The sequence below is a fragment of the Pocillopora verrucosa genome, chromosome 9, assembly GCF_036669915.1.
Source record: "Pocillopora verrucosa isolate sample1 chromosome 9, ASM3666991v2, whole genome shotgun sequence".
Lineage (NCBI taxonomy): Eukaryota > Metazoa > Cnidaria > Anthozoa > Scleractinia > Pocilloporidae > Pocillopora > Pocillopora verrucosa.
This window is the reverse complement of record NC_089320.1, coordinates 22,923,199-22,948,880: the sequence shown is the minus strand read 5'-3', so window position 1 is coordinate 22,948,880 and position 25,682 is coordinate 22,923,199. Positions and strand designations below refer to the sequence as shown.

Sequence of the window (25,682 nt, the reverse complement as noted above, 5' to 3'; positions counted from 1 at the left end):
AAAATGGCCCGATTGTAACTAAATCTCTTTATGGCAATAGCTCATAAAGAAAAAGCTTACATCAAGGAATTCAGCCAAGCGAATCCTATCATTGTACAAGAGATCAACAATCGTAGCACGTTTTTCCCTTAAGACGGATATCATGACGTCATGGTATTTACTATCAATTCAAGCTCCTCGGTAAGCGAGACTGTGGACACGGATGAAGAAGAGGAGATGGCTACTGAAGGATTTTTTAAAATGCAACAGTTTGTAATGAGTGTAATCCTGGTAAGTCAAGTCTAAAGAGCGTTCAAACATTGGGGTTATTGTACGATACGACAAAAAACCTAGGGGAAACCCTGAGGCGATTCTGCTCTAGGCTCTCAGTTTGCTGACCAGAACGCAAAGCTGATACAGTAACAGCTGAAGGAAAAAAAATCTAGAGAGAATCACTGACTGCAAATGAACAAAAATGAGCAGATAACGTCGGGCAGGCAAAACTGGAATTAACTATGTACATGTGCCCCGATACTGACATCAACGCAAAGGAATCTACCCGTAGAATTTTTGAAGCATGATTTATTTTGAAAAATCAACAGTACAAAGAATTTATGCTCTTCAAAAATATTATCTAAAATATACAATTCCTATCCACAAGAAGTAACTAGACTAAATATAAAAAGCTGTAAAGTTGGGTTTTCGTTGTCCTAAAATATGAGTGGATTAATTCTACACATAAAATAAACCTTTATATAAAAATACCTACTACAAACCTATACCCACATTTGTTTCATTACTTTCCAGTTTTTAAATTTTACTTTTGCTGACATAAAAAAGTAAACTATCGTTATTGTATCAGCGTCACTTCTTCCTCTGCCTCAGTACTCATTTCTATCATTTTTAGCAGACCTAATCTACTCAGTGACATCAAGTTTCGACGTAATGACAGGGTCTTAAAGGTAATATCTGCGTCCTCCTAAGGTTTTAAGAACGTCGTTCACACCATTCATGATATCCAAGTTGTTTTTTAGGCCGTGGAATCAAATTGGTTCAGCTGTTCTCCTTCAGCAGCTACACAGAATGCCTCAGGGGGAGGTGGGAAAGACTCATCATCGTCCTCGGAAAACTCATAGTCTGAGTAATCAACTTCAGGAAGTTCAGGGGCTGAGTCGTCATCACGGAGGCCATTTTCTTGTGGTACTGGGGGCGGTAAGGCACGTGATGGAGGAGGTGGGGGTGGTGGTGGCGGCTCCCCAAGATTAGGACGCTTTCGAATGTTTCCAGTCGTCTTCCGTCGACCCACATCTCCTAAGGGTATCTCTAAATTCTGTTTTTCATCGATGCAAATCTCCCTTGAATAAAGTTCGTCGCTCTTGCTCCGATTCGAAGTGAGGGAGTTTTGCTTTTCGCGAAGTCTCTTTGGAGTGGAATGAACAATCACTACTGGAAGACTGTCTCCATTGCATTCTAAACGTTCCAATGGGGGAAACAACTGCTGACTATGTGAATAAGGCAGTGCATTTTGTGAGGACACCTTTGTTCTTTTAGACCCGGGGATTGTGGGTTTTCCTGAATTGATGCATTCATCAGTTGTTCCCTGGGGGCTTGGTGATCTTTCAGCCGAGGTCCAAACACCACTTGACGATGCTGCAGAATGGCTCAAAAGAGAAATCCCTCTCAATTTCTTTAATTTCATTTGGTACAGGAGGGCAAGAATAATACTTTTGTAACAAAAGGCGTATTGCTCCAAAGTTTGCACCATTCCAGCGCGCTGTTTTCTCAAGGACCGGATAGTTTCAGCCACATCTATCCTGCCAGTGGATCTGAACGACTGCAAACAGTTGTTAATGGCGCAAAAAGCCCCAGATCTTCCTACCCCCGCACTGCAATGTATCAACATGGGGGTCCCCGGCACCGAAAGCGATCTGTACTCTTTCATCACTTCATAATACAATTCAAGAAAATCCGCTGGGGATGACGGGATACCAAAGTCAGGCCAAGCAGTGAATTGAAAGTACAAGAGTTCTCGACACTCACCGCTACCAGAATTTTCAAGAAGGAAACGACGAACCACACGACTGTCGAGTTTTCTGTAAACAAAATTAAATGCTTATTAATAAAACGCTAAACAAAACTGAGACTTCAAGGAACATCTCCAATAGCGCTTTCGGTCTTACCTTTTGTAAATGCAAGTTATCACAAAGTCTTTAAAGGTAACTTCCTCGTCAGTGTCAGGCCAATATCTTTAAACAAAAAAAAACATTTAATTGTGACTTACCTTACATAAGCAATATCAAACAAAGGACATGTCGTGATTCTTACTTGACACATTTGACTTTCTTGCCCTCTTGCAGCCTTGTTAACATAACGATCACGTGAACGTTCTGCTCCCAAATCATCTGCCAAAAGTCAGCAACGGTATTATCCAGTGGGCCCTGGAATGACACCAGAGATATAGGATCGGTTAGAGAGATTCCTGTTGGCTTTGATACATCACTGGTTGGTATGAGGTGGAAACTTAGCTAATTACAAACTGTATCTGAACCAAAATTACCTGAGTTGCGATGTAAGAATTCTTCAGCTTATTTCCGTCTAGGAAATTCGCGTTGATATAATCCGACCCTCCTTCGCCCTCTTTCACCTGCTGTAGGGTCACATTGGAGTGATCGAACGGAAGGATGTTCTTATAGCGGTTCTTGGGCAGATTAACGGGATCACTGAGAAAAGGAGAAACGAACTATGTATCATCGCCTATTGTTTGACCGAGGCAATACAAACACCGCTAAAAAATACATTAAAATTTAGGTTCGTAATGAAGAAGCGTCTTTACAATACCCTAGCACTAAATTACTATTTTTGACGTTCATTTTAAAAACGAAAAGCAGATCTTTATTTAATTGGCCTTTATTCTTACCAGGAAATGAAAACCAAACGCCGCGCTAGTGATGTCTTTCCGATGCAAAGTCTTCGCTGATTTTCACACAAATGTTGGATGAAAAAAGTTACGACTCCAAGTTATGGGCGCATAAAGAACTACTTACTTCGCTCGTTGATAAGTTCCTTCTGCTTTTTCAGCCGACAGTTCGCGAAACTCTCTATTGACGTCACAAGTTACTAACCGCTGGAGCATTTCCTCTGCCATCAATCGCGCCTTTTGTATACGTAGACGTGACTGCAAGGAGTAATCCAAGGAAAAAACTTTAAGCAAGAACAAATAATCAGAAAACTTCCCTTTTTAATGAAATTGTAAAGACTGACTCACGCTTCTGAAAGCATGAGACATAATCACGGTTAATGAAGTCTTCCTTCATGAAAAATCAACTTGGTGGGACTTTTAGCGTGGCTGCCCTAAGACTCTGGAGTGCCCTTCCAGAGAGTACAAAAAACACCAATAACATTCATCAGTTTAAAAAAAAGAAAAAAACACTGACTCACTCATTTGAAGAAGCGTTTTTTGTACGAAAGTTATGATTTCTCATTTTAATTTTTAGATTCGATTATTAATTTATTATATTGTTGTAATTATTATTTAATTTTTATCGTATTTTTGTTTTAAATGTAGTATTTTTATCTTGTATATAGATATATAACAATATTGTAATGCGCAAATGAAAATTTTGTATTAATATTTGCGCAAAAGAAATTTAATAAAAAATTGTTATTATTTTATTTCATCATAAAAAAAATCAAGTAAAATCTTAAGCATTGCATACTGATCCAGGGTTAATTCAGATTTACGCGATTGGCAGGTGAGCTTTAGTGTGCTTTTACTTTCTGCGTTCATTTTTGTTTCCTTTATCATGATTATTTAATCATTATTTCATTAACTACAGGTTTATTGAATCTTATTGTTTAGAATTAAACTTTTCATTTTAACAAAGTTTTTAAATCTCACACATTTCTGTTGAAAATAAAAATCACATGCACTATTTAAGTTTAAGCAAATAATATTATACTCTTAAATCAAAAGTTTTAATAAGTAAACATTAAAAACACCTTCATTAGGTTTTCCTGGCGATTTTAAGGCTAAACGGAATTTGTACTTTGGCATTTACTCTCAAAACTCGAGGTAACATTAGCATTGAAATTGTTCATGTATTTTATCGTTTATCTCAATAGTAAAATTTATAAGATTTTTTTTATCCTAAGTAGGCAATCTGGGGCGAAGCCAGCCTGTGGTTGTGTAGGCCTGGGCCTACAGTTTTTTTTCACCCGCTTCACTTTTAACAACGGATAAATCGCTATCCACGGAATAAGTGAAAACAAAACGTACTGCGCTTTCCAAATGATAGATATTTATCTATTTATCTCGAGGGAAAACAAAACTAACTAGTTTCTCGAGGGACTATAAATTAAGTGCTTTGTTATATATTTAAACTTTCCTTAAATAACCATGTGGCAAAAACAAACAAACGAGCTGTTCTATTCGGCGCGCGGGCAACAACTGCGCAACTGTATCCCTGTCGGGATACATTTGAATTTGATCAGGTGCACGTGACCAAGAATCAACCAATTGCAGTGCTCGTTTTTTTGAGTGTAAGTCTAAGTAAATAACAACATATAATATCATCCTCCTCATTTATAACTGCAACTGTATCCCTTTGAAAGTTAGAGCTGAAAAGAGAAAAGTCACTGCAGTTAAAGAAACGAAAAAAAGGAAAAATAAAAGAAAGATAAAAGCCTCTCAACCTTGAAGAGGAAAATATATACATTCTGTTCTCTATTTGATTCATATTCACTCAAGTGTTATTTATGAGAACTATCGACTTTTAAAGTGGAACACTGAAAATAAATTGTACGGCCATCGCCACTAAACAAAGAACACAGCATACAACAGTCAAATGAACACATCTACAATTTACCTTGGTATCTTCCAAACCGTTATCACCGCTGGCTAATGCACTCTTGGCGTAATAATAGTCCCACTCAATGGATTCTACAAAAACAAATATGTTTTCACGAATGTGCTTGTACAGTCAATATCAAATTTTACAGATTTTAATTAGGTTTTGCAAACACAACTTTGACGCTTACAAATTAATTTATCAGGGTATACAAATTATATGCTCATCTCTTATTACGAATAACTCAGGTTTTTGATAACAGAAATACTTCTAACGCAAAATCCTTATTCATCTTACCTTTTTTTTGTTCCTTCATCTTCTTGGATGTCTTCTTGGCCGTGTTTTCTGGACTCAAAGAAGAATGACTGTGAGACTGCCCCGCCATACGAACGAGGTTATCTTCTCGTAGACCAACAACAATACGTCCCTCATTGTCCAAGCTCTTAAGCGTGAAATGAAGAAATAATAATATGACAAAAAATTGAAAAATATAAAAAAAAAAAAAAAAGAATTAACAATAAATTTTTGTTCTTTAACCTTTTAATTCTCAACAACGATAAAACCAATTGTTTCCAATGATATCGATGGGGTCATTGCGTCAAAGCAGTTACTGTCAAAAATAAGCGTCATCAATGACTAAATTTAGTTTATTGAGTCTGATTAGAACCTGATGTTAATTAAGCAGCTTCAAAATCAATTACCATTGGAAGAAGGGGAGGTGGTAGGCGGAGATAAATAGTGAAACTATACCTCTCTCATTATTACATCAAGCTCATTCATTTCTTGTGCTGCTTCTTTGAGAACTGTCTCCTCGTAACCTGGGTCCCAGCCGTGGTGAGTGGGTGCGGAGCTTGGTTCAAAGTGCTTGTGGTTCACCATAGCAAACGAGTCCAGCCTGGATTCCTCTTCTGTCTTCTAATACAGAAAGAAGAATTGTCTCCATCAAGTTCCTTTAGCTATTAACTGCATTGAAACAACAAATGTCACCTGAAATTTTGGCCACGCAAGACTTCACTCGAGAAAACTTTCATTTATTTTTTAGAAACAAAATCGCTAGGTGCAAATTACGAGAAAACCCGTTAAACGGTTTGCTTAAAACTGAAAAAATAGATAAAGAAGCTACGTCATGCGGGTAGATTTGACTGCGCTGACAAATCGGCCAGGTATCTGCCATTGACACTCTAGCTGCATGTAACGCTACACGTGTTCATAGAAAACGTTTCCGGCAAAAGTAGGACAAAAGGTTAAAGCTACATTCTACGATGGCCTAAGACCTTTATTCGTTTGCGAACAAAGCGCTTTACAGCCTAGTGGTCGTGGTATGTACCTGGTCCTTCCAGGGATTTTTCAGTCCATCAATACTGACGTGATGTTCATATAGTCGTCCTCTCGATAGACTGTTGTGACGGTGACTTGAGCTTGACCTTAACTGCATCATAACATTATCTCTGTTGTTGATATCCTATGAGTGGAAACAACAGTGCATCGTTCAGAACATATCCTTAGCTTTTGGCTACCATCATTATAATATACAAATTAAGAAGACTTCCGCGCATATGACGACAACAGTCGGACAATCTGAGCCTTGAGAAAACTTACTAAGGAGTTATACTTGTGAAGTGACTGATAATCCAGCATGTGGTGCTGTTTTCGCTCAACACATTTCCTGAAGACCCAAACCAAAAGAACAATCAACAGGGTAAGGAAAGCAGCGCTTGCAATGGTGATTCCAACTATAACTCCAACTGACAGACCAGTTTGTCCTGCGCCTGAACCTGGTAACAAATCAAATAAGTCATCAGTATCTGGCTTACACACCTAAATATCCTTTTGCAAACTCTGAAGACTGATGGATCCTAACGACTCTTTGAAAACATCTTTTCTTCGTATTATATTCATAAATAAGGCCACTTCATGCAAACAGGAATATTAACTTGAAGTTATTACAACTAAAATCGATTATCCTGCAGCTTTAAGAAATTTACAACATCAACACATCTAATCTAAACCAGTTTCCCCGCACTGAGGCATATTACTTACTAGGAGTACTCTCAACTGAAATTGACGCACTCACAACAGCACTCTTGGTTCCACCAACGGATGTATTAGCCATGATGTAAAAAAGGTAATTTTGACCAGAGGAGAGTCCAGTCACGTGATACGACAGGCTGAGGCCTTGATAAAGGACAGAAAAAAGAGACGAATTGCTCATGTATAGGGAGTAGTTAACGATAATTCCGTTGGGATGCTGAGGCTTTGTCCATGTGACGTTCATTGAAGATAAACTGGAGATCTCAAAGGCAGGAGCATCAACTCCTTCAGGTACTGGGGGAGTAAAAAAGAACAAAATTGTATTTTCATTTAATTTCATAGTTTTTTCAAGGATTGAGGTAAATATCCGCAAAGGTTCACACAAAATAGCCAGTATACCTGTGAATTCTAAAAAAATCAAAAAATTTATTTACCTGACTCCAAAGTCAGTACAGCTGTCCAGTGTGTCTCCCTATGTGGTTTCCCTGTGGTCGCCACTTGAACAGAGTAGTTGGTATAAGGTGTAAGGCCTGTAACAGCATGATTAGTTCCAGCCACTCGGAACCTATGAATCTCACAATGCTCGTTTATTCGCGCTGGGTCACATTGCTGAAGAAACAGAGTAAATGAAAAGTTTAAATTTTGCCTAGCATTGGCCAGTTTCCAAGAAGCCATAACTTTCCTTGCGCCTAGCGCTTCCGCCATAATGTCTTTCTCGAGAAAAGGGTCGTCACTGCAATTTGATGTCGCTAAAGCATTACTGAAGACAGTATAGGGATTATAACCGTTTGGTCGAGTAATACTGTAACGTCTTCCACTTCCTAGGTCGAGAGTTAGGTTTAGAACACCTTGATAAAGTGGAGGACGTGTATATAAACCATTGACCAAAACAGTTCGAGTGAAGTCAATTGAACCGTCATCAGCAAAGCGAACCTGAACCAGGGACAAACCAACACTAGAGTAAACGAGGGAAGTATTCAATGACACCACATATCTTCTACCCACTGAGTCATACTCTGCGCGAATCATGTATCCGGGAATTCCCTTTTCTGCCAGTACTACACTCCCACTTACAAACACACTGTCGCGTAAAATTCCAGAAAAATTTTGTTCCGTGTGAGAAATATCGAAGAAAACAAATGTTCGATTCGCATCTGTTTGTTCGGCACCAAGTTGCGAAATAGCTGCAGAGATTGTGAGTAGACAATGCGAGTTTGGGTCTTCAACTGGAACAACTGTAAGAGTTGGAAAAAACGGAACTACCTTAAGATTCGCCCGCAATAAAAGATTTACGTCATTTAACGTTACTGCACCGTCCCCGTTGGCATCCAAAGCCTGCAACTGATGATTTGCGATAGAGTTCTGTATCTGCTGTCCCTTGTCCCGGGTGAAGTTAAACTGCTGCTCTGTCAAGTAATCCAACGTGAACTTCACATCTCTTATGTCAAAAATACAATTACCGTCAGTATCTCCAGGTTCTCTCTCCCCTTCTGGACAATTACTACAAGGGGGAGTGGGACAAGCGACGACTGACCGTCTGATGCGAGTGCTACTTGAGGAGAGGGATGCAAGAGATTTCCGTCGACGAAGTAAACTTTCGATTGCAACCTCAACACTTCCTGCCACGATGGTCCTAGGCACGGGAGGTCCGATCACGCTACCAACAAGATCATTGGCAGCAATCATCAGGACCGTTCCTTTCACACCAGCAACACCGCTTGATAAAATTCGAAATGCTATATCTGCGACATGGCGGATGTGATGAGTCTGGCTGTCCACACTGAGTGCACCAGCAATTCTTATTTTTCCAGTTTGATTAGTCAGACTAGACCTATCAGAAACAAAATAACCAAGCATGTCAGCACCTTCACTGACACTAGTCACTTCCAAGAACTCGTTGTCAAACACGATCTCTGTATCGAAACTACCTAGCACCAGATTTCCAGAGTTAATACGCACAGCTGCTATAAAACTTTCTCCGACATGCACCCGTTTTAATGGAGTGCCAGTGACGTCACCGATGTCTACATCGCCAACATCTGGGTCCAAGTTGCAGGCAAAGGAGATAGTATCTGATATGGACAGAGATCGTAAGGCAGATACTGTGACTTGTACTTCCTGTGGAGCATTGGCTCTCAGCGTCACAAAACCGCTTGTCTTATTCAGTGATATTTTTGTTGTGTCCTGAGTTCTAAATGTAACTAAATTAAAAAAAGTCGTGTTTTCTGAGCGAAAGAGCCCTATAAATTTAGAGTCATCGCTGAATCCAAGATTTACAGATAGTTGCAGATTTGAACGATCTCGGACACCTCTGAGCGTAAAGTTTGGTGACGGAGCAAATTCTACAAATGTTACCACTGTAGGAGTTGACTCAACCCAAAGGATCAAGACATGACTTGACATGTTCAAAAAACTTCCACTGATTGACAGCTGACCTCTCTCACCACTCCACCGGACTGAGACCACATGGTACCCATCAACTAGCGCTTCAATGGAGCTGTACTTCGCAAGCTCAGCTGGTTGGGCTGATACAACCTTAAATCCTGTTCTCTTGTTTATTGTGATGTCAATTGATGTTCCGTTTGTTAGCCTAAGATTCAAGTTTAATCTGACTCGTTGGTACTCTCCCGAGTTTCCGATCGGATTCAACTGAGTAACGTTAACAACTGTTGAAGAGTTAAAAAATGGGTGCGGACTCGCGAAACCTTCGAGCTTTTGGGCACCAATGACATTAATTGTGACTTGAACATTTGACTGAACATGTGCGAACTTGATGGAAATATGGACTCGACCAAAACCACCACCAGAGGCAGCCACAGTGACAGCGCGATCTGTTTTAGCCAAGCTTACCAAGTCACCATTACTTTCTATGGAGTAAATTGTCCGATTGTCGTTTGAAACATCCACGCGGTGGTCATGACAACTGATGTTGTAAACAAGAGTCACTCTTACCTCTGCATATAAAGGAACCTTAAGCACCTCTGCAGGATCCCCGCGTGGAGTTATCTCGTTGGAGCTCAAAATGACAAGAACTGCTCTGGGTTCCTGGAAGATTACATCGAGGTTTGCACGTAAACTAATGGTTGGTCTCTGTGAGCAATGACCGGAGTCTGCGATGACATGAAGTACATTACCGCTACTATTATCAACCGCTGTTATACGGTTACCTTCTACCGTGACCAGACTGTTGTTTGAAGAGTTGATGATGAAGCCCTCTAGGCTTTGAAACGTGTTCACAACCCCGTCACTATATTGTACTGACAATATAACTGAACCTTTATCCTGTGGAAGTAAAAACCTTTGATCCATGCTTAAGCTTAAAGGATGCCGTAAGGAGCTGTTTAACAACTTTGGAAAAACACCTAAAACCCGTGTAGCAATGACTGCGTCCAGAACATATATTCTGGTGTCTTCATTATGAACTTCCACATCTACGTCCCCGAACGTACGACCCAGTAGATAGTTAAAAACTCTAATGGTAACCTTGCCGACACTTTTTCCATGAACATTTAAACCAACAAGCTCAGCTACACTGTTGTTTGAACTTCGCAAGTTGTCTTTAACGTGCTGTGTGACATCAACTCCAGCGAAGAACTGCTTCCCGTTTGAAAAATTCGCCGTAACTGTTAAGCGCGCATGTTGATAGCGTGACTTGCACGAGTCACTGGGATCGTACCAGTCACGTATTCTCTTCAACTTAGCTGGTTTAACATCCAACGTAACAGGAATAGTAGGTGCCCAGACAACGAAAATAGATTTTGCGGAGAGATTCTTGTAATAAAACTCGACAATGGCTGAGGATGATCCTTGCGTTTCATTTCCGTTTACATAAACACTGGAACAGTCTTTTGAAACTTTTAAAACAGCTACATCAAGACTTCTACAAGCAACACTTGTCACATTCAAAACTCGTCCTTTCACAGTTACCCCAAGAACCGTCAGTGGAACTTCAACCCGCTTTCCATTCAGAACGGCAGTGTTTACAATAACTGACAAATCAGAGACGACAAAAAGCGCTGCAAAGTCATCTTCAGCAACAACGAAAACTCCTTTTTTACTTCTTCCGAATCCGTCTTCGAAAATAGCACCCACCGGCACAGAAATGAGCTGATTACCTCCCTGATCACTAACGTGCCTCACAACACATTCCATGTATTCTGGACTCGATGATATGGCATTTTCTGCGATCTCTGCTTCGATAGTAAAGAACAAGGTGGTAGAGGTTGTTTCATGGCCGTAACTATTCTTTCTAGCACCAAATACCACGAATTCGTTTGCACCATTAAAAGTAGAATGAATTCTCCACGAAGAGGAGGCCTGCACTTCTGTGATCTTTAAACCAGACGACAACGTGAAGATCAAAGTAAAGAACTGCACGTGTTTGGTATACTGAGCGTACACCTTAAGAACAAATGAATCACCCACATGTAATAAATGTAACGGTGCCATAATAACAAAGTTTTGCTCAACTTGAGGCACTTGTCTTTTCCTGAGATCAAACTGCTTTAGCTTTGTCATACTAGAAAGAGACAGACCATATTCCATCAAAGCTTTGTGAGAAGATGCACTGGTGTTGAGCCATTCCGGAGGGATGTGCAAACTTCCAACACATATTCCAGTATTGGCTGACGGTATACAGCTGGTGTTTTCCTCTGAGTAAGTATCTAGGTTAATAAGCCTGAAATGTACTTCAGTTGGTGCGGTTCTAACATTAAAGTTCCGATCAGATACCTGTATGGCTACACGTATGACCTGATAGTCAGGCGAACCGCTGACAACAATTGCTCGCAGGTATAAAGCGAGTTCTCCCAACACTTTGAACGTACTTACGTAATGAATGCTCCCTCTGTGGACCTCCAATTCACCTGACAACTCAGAAAATAAGCCAAGGCTAGTCTCAGCAAGAACGTTGCTCAACATGACCACAGGCTCGACCTGAAACGCACCCCGAATGGCATAAGTGAAAGGATGTGTCTCGTTGTACTTGAACGTAACATTGTAGTTAACATGTACTTGAAGTAGAGCGGTGTTGTTCAAGGACGGTGAGCCCATGTTCAAAGCAAATACCGATAAGTTTAAGGTCAAATAATTTGCATCTCTTAGAGATGATATAGTTTTCACTTTGCCGGTTAAGGAGTCAATAACGAATAGCTGTGAGGCCTGATCAGATGACAGTATTTCATAAATAACCTCTGCATTCTTTCCTGAATCTTCATCGGTTGCGTTAACTTGAGCAACAACTGAATCCGCCTGCAGGTTCTCCGAGATTAAAACGAAATAAAAACTTTTCGTAAATACAGGAGGATTGTCATTCACGTCTAACACAGATAGAGTGACGTTTGCGAGGCTGAAGAAAGAGACTGATGAACTCACGGTACCAATAATGGTGAGCGAATTGTTAGGAAGAAATGTGTCGGTTGCCTTAACAACAAGATAATACTTCTTCGTTTCCTCAAAATCTAACGACTTTATAAGTTTGATTTCTCCTGTCGAGTCATCTATCACAAACGTTTCGTTATCGCTGCTTTTATGAATGCTGTAAATGATTCCGCCTGCGGAACTTAGGTCTAAATCTCTTGCATGTACACGCAGAACAGTTGAATTAACTGTTAAGTTCTCGTAGGCACTGGTTTGGTAACTCTCTTGAGTGAATATTGGACGGTGATCGTTTACATCGACAACATGAATCATAACTCGAGTGTCGGACGACTGAGGTGGGATTCCTCTGTCAGTGACTGAGATGTTTAAAGTATACAGAGAAACATTTTCATGATCCAGCGCATGTGCTGTAGTTATAACTCCATTTTCCTCGTTGATAGCAAAGATGGCGGCCTTGTTACCTAAAACGGAAGATAACGACGAATATAAATGATTGAATTTTCAGACGATAGCCCTTAGGGAAACGCGCTTTCTCAAGACTTGCGTTGTATCAGGTGTTTACTTTATCACACGTCGTATTTATATCCAAAAAATTTTAGCTCCAACCTCCTATGTCAACATGGAGACCAAAGTGATACTGTGGTTCTTGCCTTAAGTTTACACCAACTTTAAATGATTGTACAATAAGATACCATAACTGTTTGGCATTCCCACAAAGACAATTTAGAGGCCTCAATTTTCACTGCTTACAAAGTTTGGGCACTACCGCTTCTATCAGAACTCGCTGAGGAACTGATCTGCGAAGAGAGGGGCAAGTAATTGCATAAAGTGGGAAGTAAAAGTCACTCACCCGAAACTATAGTGTAGTTGAGAACCGCATTTGTCCCCGAGTCACCGTCGGTGGCGTTTACTTGTGCAATCATCGTACCAACTGGTACGCTCTCCCTGACATACAAAGGAGACAGCGGATTAATAACAGGTGTCATGTCATTCACGTCAATCACTTGGATTTTAACCAAAATACTGCTTGACAGTGGAGGGGTCCCTTGGTCGTGTACGGTCACATTTAATGCGTAAATCTGTATCTTCTCATAATCCAGCCATGTAGCTGTTGTGATAAAGCCAATTGTTGGGTTTATGTTGAACGCACCATTCAAATTTCCATCCAAGATTGAGAAGGAAAGATTCGAATTTTGCCCACTATCTGCATCTGTGGCATTGATTTTGATCACAAATGTTCCCTGCTGCACGCTTTCCAGTAACGTCAGCCTTCCCGAAAAGTTACCTTTAATAATAGGAGGATTATCATTAATGTCTCTAATGTTGATAACAACGGACACGTTGGCTTCAAGAGGTGGTGTCCCAAGATCCTTAGCTTGCACGGTTAAATTCAATTGCCGAACTTTCTCGAAGTCAAGAGATGTCAACACGATCATCTCGCCAGTAGAGCTGTTTATGCTGATTATACTATCGTTTCCTGAAATAATGCTATACGACAGACGAGAATTCACTCCCTGATCACTATCGTTAGCATTGATTGTCATCAACACCGCCCCGGGAGGGTTTTCCTCGTCAAACTCCAACGTGTAAACTTCTTTTGAAAAGTGAGGACGTACGTCATTAACATCCATAACGCGCACACATATTGTAGCATTATCTGTATATAGCTGCCCTGTTAACGGCGAGTGTTTATAAGCAATAATTTCAAACTTGTAAGTGTCCATGACCTCTCTATCAAGCTCCCTTGCTGTTGTTATGATTCCTGTGAATAAATTCACCCTGAAGACAGAAGTAATGTTCATGAATGTTGAAGATATATTATAAAAAATTCTATCTCCATTTGGGTCGGTAGCAAAACCAGAAACGACTTGACTCCCAGGAGGCCTGTCTTCATACAAGGAGACATTATAGAACGTTTGATTAAGATGAGGCGGACCGCGGTCATCTTCAACTGTCACGCTTATTACAGTCGTATTGAACAGCATGGGAGAACCATGATCGGAAACATTCACAGCAAGAGAGAAGAAAGGAACAGTAGTATAGAGAAGGGAACTGTTGAGCTGAAGGACACCAAGCTGGTTGATAACAAATTTGTTCAATTCGTTACCGGAAGTGATTTTGTACTGCAGCTGCGCATTAAGGCCTTGGTCAGGATCGGTGGCGTTCACACGCAACAATGTGTATCCCACATGGGCAGTATTCCTTATTGCGATGGGCTGAATCGATTCTAAGTACGGCGCATTGTCATTTATGTCAAGAACGGTGACATTGAGTAGCAGATTTGTTGTTTTTATTTCCGCGAAGTATTCGACCGCTCGGTTTGAGGCATAAATGGCTAAACCATACAAAGATATTTCTTCCCTGTCCAAATAGTCTTGAACAACTATCTCTCCGCTGACATTACTAATGGAGAATTTTTGTCCATAGTTTCCATCTCCAATAATAAAATATGTACTGAAGTCTTGCCCAGTAATGTTGATTGGGACAAATGTGTACACTTGCTCGCCTATTGAAATATCTTCAGACACATTAATGCTGACGACATTATGAGAAAACAGAGGTGGAAACATGATTGAAATGTTGACTGTCAAGTTACTTGTAAGTGAAGGTTTGCCGGAATCTGAAATTTCAACGAACAGTTGCATGAAACTGTCCTTGAGATCAGTCAATGCAGAGTTTAAGAAGATCACGCCATTTTCTCCGTCGATGAGGAAGAGACTTAAGTTGTCTCCAAGAAGACTGAATTTAAGAACAGCATTATATCCTCTGTCTCTGTCCGATGCATTGACCCGACATATTTCGTTACCCACTGGCAAATTGTAAGGAATGACCTGAAGTGGGACAGGATCTGTTACGGGAGGATTGTCGTTTTCATCTAAAATAGTGATATTTACCGTGGCATTGGTACTGATATTGTGTCCATATTTCGCAGTCACAGTCAGTGAAAAAACCTCATTAGTTTCCCTATCAATTGTGGAATTCACCAATATCGTACCATTTGATGAATCGATTTTAAATGCGACGTTCCTGCTCAGTAAATAAAAAATATCAGCACCGGGAAGTCCGGGAACATAAGCCTTAACTTCGAGAACGCTCGAATTCATCGCGCTGTTTTCTGTCAAGTTTACCGCATATAATTGGGAAACAAAAAATATTTCCACATCAGAAGCGTAAGTGACACGAAATTCCACTGTTGTGTTTGTAGTCAACACTGGAATACCATGATCTGAAATGAGCACTAAAATCTTGAAGATATGACCAACTTTTCCTTGCAAGGAACTCTTTAACGTTATTACACCCGTTGTTGCATTAATGAGAAAGGTTTGATTTGAAGAAGAGTTCTCAATAAAACTGTAACTTATTCGCGCGTTTTCCCCAATGTCTTTATCAGATCCAACGACTCTGGCCAGCGAAACACCTAAAACAGCATTCTCAGAGATCTTGATCACACGACTCGGTACAATTTGATTGACAACCGGAGCGTTGTCATTCACGTCAATGATAAAAACGACCACAAACGCATCGGCAAATTTTTCCCGACCCACACCCCCTCCATCTGTAGCTCTAACTGTCAGATTGTACCAGGCTTTCTCTTCTCTGTTCAGACAACACGCAACGCGAAGGACACCTGAGGTTGAGTTTATCATAAAAGGAAGCGCTTCAGCGCTGACAAGGCTGTAGAAGACTCTGCCACTTTTCCCTTGATCAAGATCTGTGGCATTGACGGTAATAAACGAGGCATTCACAGTTGCATTTTCCAAGACATTGGCGTGGTAGAAGATCGTTTCAAATTGTGGCGCGAAGTTGTTCGTGCAATCCGCCGAGGTCAATGTATTATCGAATACGACAAAAGGATTGAAGTTGTTGTTCGTGTTAACGCTGATAGTTTGACTGCCAACCGGTAGGTCTACAGAGAATCTAAAAAGAAACAAATATGGCGGGTGTGGATTACCAAGCAAGACGGCCGTTCGCGTTAAACTTGTTTGGTTACTGTTGTCAATGGTTACGTGGAAAACACTAAAACCAATACTGTTTTGAACGAGTTCAAAGGCAGCCTGGACGCCAAAACTTCCATTTCCTCTGCTAACTCCCCGGATGAGATTTCCATGGATACCTACACCTCTTTGAGTTCCTCGAGTCCCAGCGAAATTGACAGCATTTCCTCTGTAAGTGATGTCGAAGAAAACAACTGTGTTGGCATCTGAGGCGGGGCCATTCTTTGATGTTAGAGTGACACTGAGTGACAGCTGACAATCAGAGCTAAGAACCTGAACAGGTATTACACTTACTGAGGAAACAAAGCGAACTAAACCAAGAAAGGCTCTTACAAGATAAAACGCGTCGGCCGGGTTCACGGCACTGTTCCTGTCAACATCAATATCACGGGTTTGATTGGAGGACAGTGATTGGCGGAATATAATCCCTGTTGCGTCTGAGAAATTAAAGATGGAGAAAGAATAATATCTGAGAACAAAGATGACATCTCCGAGGTCAAACAGACAATCTCTGTTGACATCACCAGGGAGGAGTAGCTTGTCGCATTGGCAAGTCGGAGGAGCACACGGAACAGCTCTACGCAAGCGCTCTTTACGAAAATCAAGCAGGTCTTGCCTCTCCTGATCATGAACACTACGTCGTCTTCTTTTTCCGGTTCCCATAACTTCCTGATCGACGGTTCCAGCTACAAGTGAAGACAAGCCATAGGTATCCGTGATTACAGAGCCTAGAATTGAAGCCAAACCCGAGCTGGTGGCATTGAAAGTAATGTCCGCTACCCTGACAATGCCATTCAAGGGCGAGTTACTCAAACAGTCCAAGGAAATTTGTCCCAAGGTGTCCAAGTCAGATACACAGGTATTCCATACACTTCCTTTTCTTAAATACATCACAGCAAGCTTTGAGTAGTCATAAGTGAGAGTTAGATCGATCTTCTGGACGCCACGCCTTTCCCCAGCGTTCAAACGAACTTGAAATTGAACCGATGATCCGACATATCTTGGGGGTAACGGCAATCCGCTTTCTTCACCAAGATCGACGTCACCAACGGCCGGCAAAAGATTACAAGCCATCGTCAAGCTGGATGTAACCAGAGAAACTGCGGCAGTTGCATTCAGAGAGAGTGTTCGATGATAGTTACGTCTGAGAGTAATTTGACCTGTTAAAGAGTCTACAGTGAAAATATTATCATTTTCACTTGTCAGAGATATTAACCCTGAGAATAAAGCAACGCCCCCGTCATAAAACTGCGGGACGAGTCTTCCATTGTCAAATGTCAATGACAGTTGCACTTGTGCCACAAGGGAATTCTCCACTCCTGACAAAGTTTGGTTGTTATCAGGGAGTAACACAAAGTTAGTAATGTTTGTCACAGTCACTGAAGAGCTCTTAATAAATATGCCGAGATTTGTAGTGTCCACATTACCAAAGTTTCCATCGAGAACAGCAAAGCTTGGCGTTGCACCAGACTTGACTGTTACGCGGTTTGCAGCCTTTTGTCCGACAATCACGTCTGAAGATCTGGATGAAAATGACGTCACTTCGTGTCCTGTGATGTCATAGTTTGAAGAATCACTCAAAACCATTACTAGGCTCAGTGACGCCATTTCGTGCGCGTTTGTATTAGCGATACGGCTGAGCGAATCGATGTGAGGAGCTCCAGGATAGGGTGGGTAGGGCTTGGCAAGTAATACCAGAGCTGTGTAGGTCACGATGTTGATTGAAACAGAACTCGTGACTGAGAAATGAGTAAAACGTACTACGAGATCCTTTTTGCCGGACTTGCCTCGTGAGTTTGGTGTAATGATAGGAGTGTTGTTATGACCACGCTGTACACTGAAAAAACCTTCAGACTTGCTCAAGTCATACACAGTCCTCGAGTCAGAGCTCATGTCCACTCGATAATCGTTCTCAAACACCAAGGTCACTGATATGGGACTTGATGTTGGTATCCCTGCTACAGTGGACTTGTCTCCGGGGAAAGTGATCTGTGGACTGACGCCGTTTACTTCAAGTCTCACTGGAGGTGACAAACTTACTTTGGTCACTTCATAGCCCACTCCAAGGCTAAATCCATTTGGATAACAACGGCTGGGAGGCAAGAACCAATCAGCTTGAAGAATTCCAGACCCAGATCCGACAGACACTGCTTCTGATTGGCCAGTGATTCTGAGTACGTGGATTTGAAGTGACTTGAACTGAAGGCCGAGTGCAGAGTTCAGTTTTTGTCGTCTACCATCGTTAAAAGTGACGCAAGCGACAAGCGCACCACTTGTGTAATCACGACGCAGATCTTGGTGAACAAATGCCTCCGCCGTTTGTGTTGACAATCTCGGATAAGGCGGGTCAGGAATGATGACACTTAGATTGGTTACCATGACAATGTCGATCAGTTGAACAGCGACTCGCCTTGATGAGGTCACCTTGATTTCAGTACTAGCTAGGAAATTACTGGTCAGCGGATTTACGGCTCTGATGACAGTTTGACCGGGGGACATTCCGTACACGTTTCCGAAGTTGTCCACAGTCGCTACAGACTCATTCAGACTTTTGAGAAGATCACGAACTAAACTTGTCGTCGATATGTTTTCAAAGTGGACTTTATCGTAAGTGAACTGGGCTTCAGACTCGACTCCAGTCCATTGATATCGCTGATCACATTTACCGCTATTTGCATTGAATTCCAACCAACCAGAGACTTCTGCGAGCTCCGTGTGAGGCAAAGTCAGCTTCAGTGGCAGAACAGGGAACCATACACGAACTGATATGATGGTGTTTATTTGACCAAATTGGACTTTAACTTGTGCTTCTGCTGATCCTCTGGGCTCGCTACCGTTAAGAAACAAGTTTGAACAGTTCTTAGTTACTTGCACAGCTTCTGATAAACTCGTGCAATTTGCTTCTGGAAGCAGGATGACATCACCCGATCTTTGAATAGCCAAAATTGTGATATTCGCTGTCACGATCCGTCCATCGATGACAGCTGTGTTTACTAAATCAGCGGACTCAGAGTATGCTCTTAGTTCCTTGACACTATTAGCAGAAAGTCGTATCATCCCTGTCGTGTGTCGAGATTGGTTGAAACCATCGAGCATGGCCACCATGACTGGATGTAGTTGGCCACCGATCTGAACTTCCTCGTTGTTGATATTACTGAGGTAAGTCAGCTGTCAAAGGAACAAAAAATCCACATTGTTTAGTGAAGGTATTATCTTTTTGTGTCGGTTTGTTGTTTCATTCTCCACACGGAATGATCCCAATTTGCTCATCATCATTATCATTTCTGCTGCAACAAGCCATTCACAGTGTCAATGTAAACATAGCAATATTGTCCAGAGTAGTGATTTTTTTAACTTTAAAAAAACCTTTCATCAATCGAATTTAGGTTGTGTTTCAAGTGCAATATTATAATCATTGTCACTTTTTTTGCTCCACAATTACAAATTTTCAAGAGAGACACTTATTATGGAACTCACTATGATGATATTTCATGGAGCAAAAATTAACACTTAAGTTTGTTAAACTTCAGATACACAACAAAACGAAGGCGACAGGTGTCTTGTAACCGATACGACTTGATCCTCCAAATAAATGGCTTGAATGTACAATGAATACATATTGGAAAGCAGTCATTACTAACCTCGGCAGTAACTGTTGCGCTTGTATTAACAACAGCTGTGTCCTGTACCTTGACATCAAAGCTGACAAGTTTCGCTTTTTTGACGAATCCCTGAGGAGCTGCCTCAGGATCAGTTAGTGTGGCACTCACAAACCATTCAAAAGAGCTGCGATTGATTGTAACATGGGCCCAGCGCTGACTATCAACTTGTGCTCCAGTGATGACAAGTGACGGACCAATCACTATCCTTACTCCAAACGAGGCTACAGCATAGGATGAGTCACAGTAAATTGAAAAGCTGAATACCCCGCCTACTAACACCGTGTCAAAAGGAAGTATACCGTATACGTCATTTGAAAACAACTGCGTTTTGCTTCCTGGATGAACTGTGACGTTACCTAGAAACGTGGGAGACTCAGAAGAGTTACGCAGACGGTACGTAATGGTAAGAACTTCAGGATCAACAAGAGAGGGGTCTGAGAACCATTTCGAAGGTAAGGGAACTTGTATCTCGGTAATTCCCGTAGATCCACTTGGCTTTGCGATCGACTGCAGTAAAAACAGAAGAAAGAATTAAACAATTGATCACTACTACAACTATATAACTAAATTAAAGCCATGCGATCAAACAAGAATACCACATTGACTTACTTCAAATAGGCTCAAAGTGACTTCAGGCTGTGAGAGTGGACAAATATTACTGGTTCTGAATGTAAGCAGACGCGGCAAAAGAAGATCATCAGCATACATGAAAGAGACTTACTTGTAAGAGGCTTCCATTGATGGCTAACAGCTTAGCACTGGGCTCGACTTTGACAACAACTTCACTTTTATCCACCAATGTGCGAACATTAAATGAGGAGTCCTGCACCTGCGCAATAACACGCACCACAGGCCTGTCCCAATACACATTCGCGCTGACCAGTATAGCCTTTACATGAGTCGCTGGTTCTCGCGTTGTCGAATAATTTGCTTCTGCACTCACTTTTCCAACAAAAGCGCGAACACTTCCTTTACTTCCTGGATAACCATTTAAGAAGAAACCAAGCTGCAGCGCGCGATTTGACGTCCTCCCTTGAAGATAACCTAATTTCTGTGTTTCAAAATTCACTACAGTCCGCGAGTCTAAGGTGGTGCGAGTTATAACCTTGATTAATACAATTGTTTTCGAACTGTTGACTTGATGTTTTGCGCCGCCTTGAAGTTGGGCTCCAACAAGAAAGCGGAATGTACTGTCCAAGGCAACATAAGTTTGAAGTTTAAAAACTCCTGTTGTGTTTTCAATTTGAAAGAACCGCGAGTCATTTCTCTCTATTATGAAGTAGGATAATGGAAGATAACCCGAGCATGGACTTCTGGCGTGAACTGTAAAGCAATTAATGCAAAAGCTTCGAGTAAGAATATTGGCTTTATGTAAGCCTAAACCTTATAATCTTCGTATTAAAAAAACTTGATGCACCTATCAAGATACGCGGTTAATAATTGTTCTCGTGCAACGTCAATGAAATGTACATTATTTAGGGGGGGAGGTGTTAAAAGTGACGTGAGGAATGAGATAAGATGATACCCAATAAAACTGGATGACTGGAAAGAATCACGTAAGAAATAGACATCTGACATAGAGAGAAGGAGAAGCCTGGAAGAGTTTGAAGCGATAGGAAGGAAGAACTTTAAGAATTTTTGGAACAATCTAAAAGGTAGGTTTCTCTTAAGAGGTACAGACTTCTTTTTACTTTTGTTACTTCTCCTCTATATTACTACGGTACGTTTTTTTTAAGGACAAAAGGGAGTTCAAACAATCCAGCTGCAGTCGGGTAATGATTTTTTTTCTCAGTGATGTTTTTACAGTTGGTTAATCTCAACAGAGTACGATAGAATAAAACCTGACAGTGTTATATAGCAAAACTTTACCTTGCAGTATTGGTACCCCAAGTGGCGTTTGATCAAAGATACTCCTCATGTAGTAGTGGTTGTCAAATATCAGAGTTTCACTGCAGTTTGGCGGTCTGGTAATGGCGCCATCACAAACACAGGAACTTTTCACCGGCAAGGGACAAGAGCAATTTCTTCCAAAGACTTCAAGTTCAGAAACTGCAAAATAATCTGTTTTTTCTGCTGAATTTCCCAAAAATGACATCATTGTCAATCTAACATGAGTGGCAAATGAAAAAACCTGAAGAGTTAGATTTGTTTCAAAACTATTTGATGCTGGCCTTGAAGACTGAAGTAAATAAAACGTTACAATCTCGTCGGGGACTGGGTGTGAAAATCTTTCGACACAATTAGCACTGTCAGGAGAGTCCAGTCTCCCTCCAGCTTCCATATTAAAAGTTGATTGACAGTCTTGGGAAAAGTATTGCAGTGGTACCCATGTTTCCCCATAGTCGGCAGATTTAGAAAGAACCATATCCCTTGGTGGCCACCATTTGAATGATATTTTCACAACTAAGACTTGTTTCACACCACCAAGGCTGACTGTAAAATTAAGTGGAACTCTTGTTCTCTTGGACTGCCACCATGTACTAAGGTTTCCATCATTACCCATGCCTTCCAAGTGTGCCTGGTTACTTACACGCCTCACTGTAATGTTGCTTTTCGGATTGACACAATAAAGACCATCTGGGTCCAAAGACACCATTGGGTAGTCCACATCACATCTACAATGTCCTGCTAGGCGGGGCTTCTGTGGGGTTTGCTGTGAAGCATCTGTCTTGATTTCTAAAGGAAGGAGTGGTCCCATATGAAGACGAGAACCAAGCTCTCCTGAAGGACAAGTATATTATAAAAGAATCATGACTAAAGAACTGAAATACTGAATTAAGGGGAGGTGGAGGGGGATGGAAGGGAGAGGATGGGGGGGCGAAGCCTGTGAATGGGAATTATGAACTCACAGATCTGTTTTACACCTACAGTAGGAACTCTGCATGGTGTGAGTTTATCACAATGTGAGCCAGATGTTTGTGTTTGTAAGTGGCAGGGGTGATCTAAAACCCAGTGTCCAAGTGAATCTCATTACAAGTTTGTAAATAATTACCAATTAAAACACAAAGGACTCATCTGTGACAGAGGGGAAAACAGTAATGTACTGACAAAGTCTGTCCGATCTTCTTTACCAATTTTAAATTAAAGTTAGCATCCCCCATCAGATCTCCTTGACAAGCAGAGTCTTCAATACCATTCAAAATTTGTCTACAATCATCTACCAAAAAGGGCCAGAATTCTGTTAATTTGTGAACTTAAACATAATTACAAGCACTGACCTCCCCAGTTTGTCACAAACTACTCTGTCATGACACAATCAACTACCCTGAAGACACCTCTGCCACCAACCTCTCCACCCTTTCCTCTGATCAGCACATGGAAAGCATGATCCACTTTGAAAATTTAATCTGTAAATTTCTCTAATGGCAAAATTTTAGTAACTTATGTTGCATACCTTTAAAGTAATCATCTTGTGAAGCATTTGCTCTCCCCCCTAAGAGGATAATTCCACTTCTGTTCCAAATATTTTTATAAGTGATCTCTTCAGCAACAAGCCTTTTATCCATGTACAGTTGTATAACAGAACCAAAGAGTACCACTGCAATGTGATGACATTTTCCATCTGCTAGACTGTTGTTGAAGTGCAAACTACTACTTAAACCACTTGCATTCATATATTCTAGAACTATCTCATGGTCAGTTTTGCTGTCTGCCGACACTGCAAATAGTATACTACTGTCGTCCTCTTTGCTTATGATTTTGCTAAAAAGGAATTAATTGGAATTGGATGTTAATAATTTGAGGTATTACAGTGCTAGCTATCAAGAAAGAGTGCCTGTTTTATTTACCAGTAAGCCCTGATCTGTTTTCACTAACTTCTGCTTTGTTATTCAGATTCCTTAATTTCACCAACTATTAGGCACAATCATTTCACGAACAAATTGTGACCTTTGTGTTATGATTTTTTCACAACCTCTGTATGGAGTTTCCTGTTACTCATAAATTTGGTATTTGGGGACTAAGAGAGTAAAATGACTTCACATCAGCCTCAATATGATCATTAACTTATTACATGATAGCTGAAATGGACAAATGCATTAATGTGGTCAACTACTTACCCTTGGTCCCCTGGGTATTGGCTCAGATGGATGGTTAGTGTCATTCCTTCAGATTCCCCAAATATCAGCAAAAACTCTGTTGACTTGGAAATAAAACCATTGGTGCCATTGAACTGAACAGTTGTCAATTCTTGTCCCTGGCAAGCTCCACTTGTATGATTTGTAAACATTACCTGTAATAGAAATGTTATGGAATAACATAGTTTATATTTCTGTTAAGGAAAGCTTTCAGTAAGTCAGGTTGGGGTCAGCAGGTGAGCCAAGTGGCTCATCTAGCTAAAGCTTATCCCACTTCCTATATCATGAAGTAACTGGAAGTATTACCTCACACCCTTCCCCCCCTCCCCCCACCCCATCCTTGATGGGATGCTGATGTGATGCATAACAAATCTGTAACAAGTCACCCCCTTGAACTGCATTAGGTTTCCTGAGAGTTAACCATTACCAGTTTTAATACATCATGTTGAGCCTGCAAGGAAAGCACAGCAAAACCACTTTGAACAATGTTAACAATTGTTGTTAATTGGTGTTAAGATTTTTTCTTCATCTTTCTTAAGGCCCTAGCAATGATCCTTATGTCTTGAAACCATTAATAGGGTATGGAGTTCTAAAGTGTTGTAATTCCAATGCAAAATTAGTAGTGGAGGGGTGAGGGAAGGAGCCCAGCACACAAGCTGTACATCCGGATTAAAAAAAATTATTTCCTTATTTTTCAATTACGTCGATTTAACGAAGTTACACAAAGTGAACAATTTCACTTTGAAGAGAATGAGTACTCAACTTTCCACTACAGTTGCGAGCAGATGAAGCTTGAATATAATCATGTTAACCAGCACACCGACGATTATCAGTGTAATTATTCCGACAAATCTTTCAGACTACCTAAAAACAGCTAATGTGTGCATAAACAAACAAAAAGTACATGGCTTATTTAAAACAATTTACGTATTACAATGAATCAATGCTAAAATATTGTTTTGATTGTGTCTCGCATACCTATCACAAAATCTACAAAATTTTACACTTTCGAATTTTTAAGTAGAGTATCTATCACTTACTTGGCCGTGAAACATTCCCGTAGCAACAATATCCAGGCTAACTGGTTCATTTCTCCCGAATGGACAATCGGCTTCACAATAATCAAACTTCTGACAACGATGGAAACGATCAACAGCTAAACAGAATTCATCATTTCCTTGCAAACCACAAGTATCGTTTGACGAAACAATCGCTTCTTGATAAAGTGCGAAATTTGTTTGTGCAAAAGCGAGCGAAGCACCTTGTTGAATTAAAACACCCGCAATTAGTAATACCTGCAACACACCACTGGAGAGCATCTTTAAAACCTATTCACCGTTATTGATGTCCGATCGAGTTCACATGCAGGTCAGTTTATGCAGCCGGGCTGTAGAAATCAAAGAAGGCAAAACCATCATTAACTGTCAGCAGTCATAACGGCTTCACCTAGTCGCACCACACCAGCTAAGTTGACAGCAGACAGAGGAAAATCTGGCTCAGAAGCAGCATTCTGCAGACCACTTTCAGCTCAGCTGAGTTTAGCAGCGTTTACCTCCGTACATAACAGATCCTTCACGTCCCTTAGTACTGCTTCTAGTTTGCAATCGCCCTGTTTTGGTTACAGTACGCTCAGTCGAAATGTAAAAACTTCACAAATATTCAATTGTCAATAATTGATTTCCTTATTTTCCTTGATGACAGCTATTGACCGAG

At 40.8% G+C, this 25,682-nt stretch overlaps 1 protein-coding gene across 5 annotated transcripts; it reads right to left on the bottom strand.

The window, feature by feature from the left end:
* Nucleotides 1-573: 573 nt before the first annotated feature.
* LOC131777617 (uncharacterized) lies at nucleotides 574-25,646 on the bottom strand. Of its 5 annotated transcripts, XM_066172723.1 has the most exons (20): nucleotides 25,010-25,646; nucleotides 23,952-24,124; nucleotides 23,288-23,595; nucleotides 21,763-22,614; nucleotides 20,615-21,216; nucleotides 19,873-20,400; nucleotides 13,087-19,399; nucleotides 8,121-12,697; nucleotides 7,292-7,466; nucleotides 6,867-7,151; nucleotides 6,426-6,601; nucleotides 6,154-6,288; nucleotides 5,577-5,741; nucleotides 5,124-5,268; nucleotides 4,845-4,918; nucleotides 3,024-3,154; nucleotides 2,537-2,699; nucleotides 2,305-2,417; nucleotides 2,160-2,225; nucleotides 574-2,072 (listed from the first exon to the last, which is right to left on the bottom strand). In XM_066172723.1, the coding sequence occupies exons 1-20, from the start codon at nucleotides 25,286-25,288 to the stop codon at nucleotides 1,010-1,012; spliced, it is 16,323 nt and encodes a 5,440-aa protein (XP_066028820.1). In that variant the 5' UTR covers nucleotides 25,289-25,646; the 3' UTR covers nucleotides 574-1,009. The 5 variants fall into 5 exon arrangements, 4 of the variants coding, with proteins under 4 accessions (XP_066028820.1, XP_058949913.2, XP_058949914.2 ...); XM_059093930.2 differs by having other exon boundaries at nucleotides 7,292-12,697; XM_059093931.2 differs by having other exon boundaries at nucleotides 5,577-5,738; nucleotides 7,292-12,697.
* Nucleotides 25,647-25,682: the final 36 nt, after the last annotated feature.

What these genes read in the sequence shown, in the direction of transcription:
- LOC131777617 (XM_059093930.2), bottom strand. Translation starts at nt 25,288, where the DNA reads ATGCTCTCCAGTGGTGTGTTGCAGGTATTACTAATTGCGGGTGTTTTA. An exon ending in TTCAGTTGAGAGTACTCCTA is followed by an intron (nt 6,602 to 6,866) that starts GTAAGTAATATG and finishes ATTTGTTACCAG; the next exon opens with GTTCAGGCGCAGGACAAACT. An exon ending in AAGAAAGTCAAATGTGTCAA is followed by an intron (nt 2,226 to 2,304) that starts GTAAGAATCACG and finishes TTTTGTTTAAAG; the next exon opens with ATATTGGCCTGACACTGACG.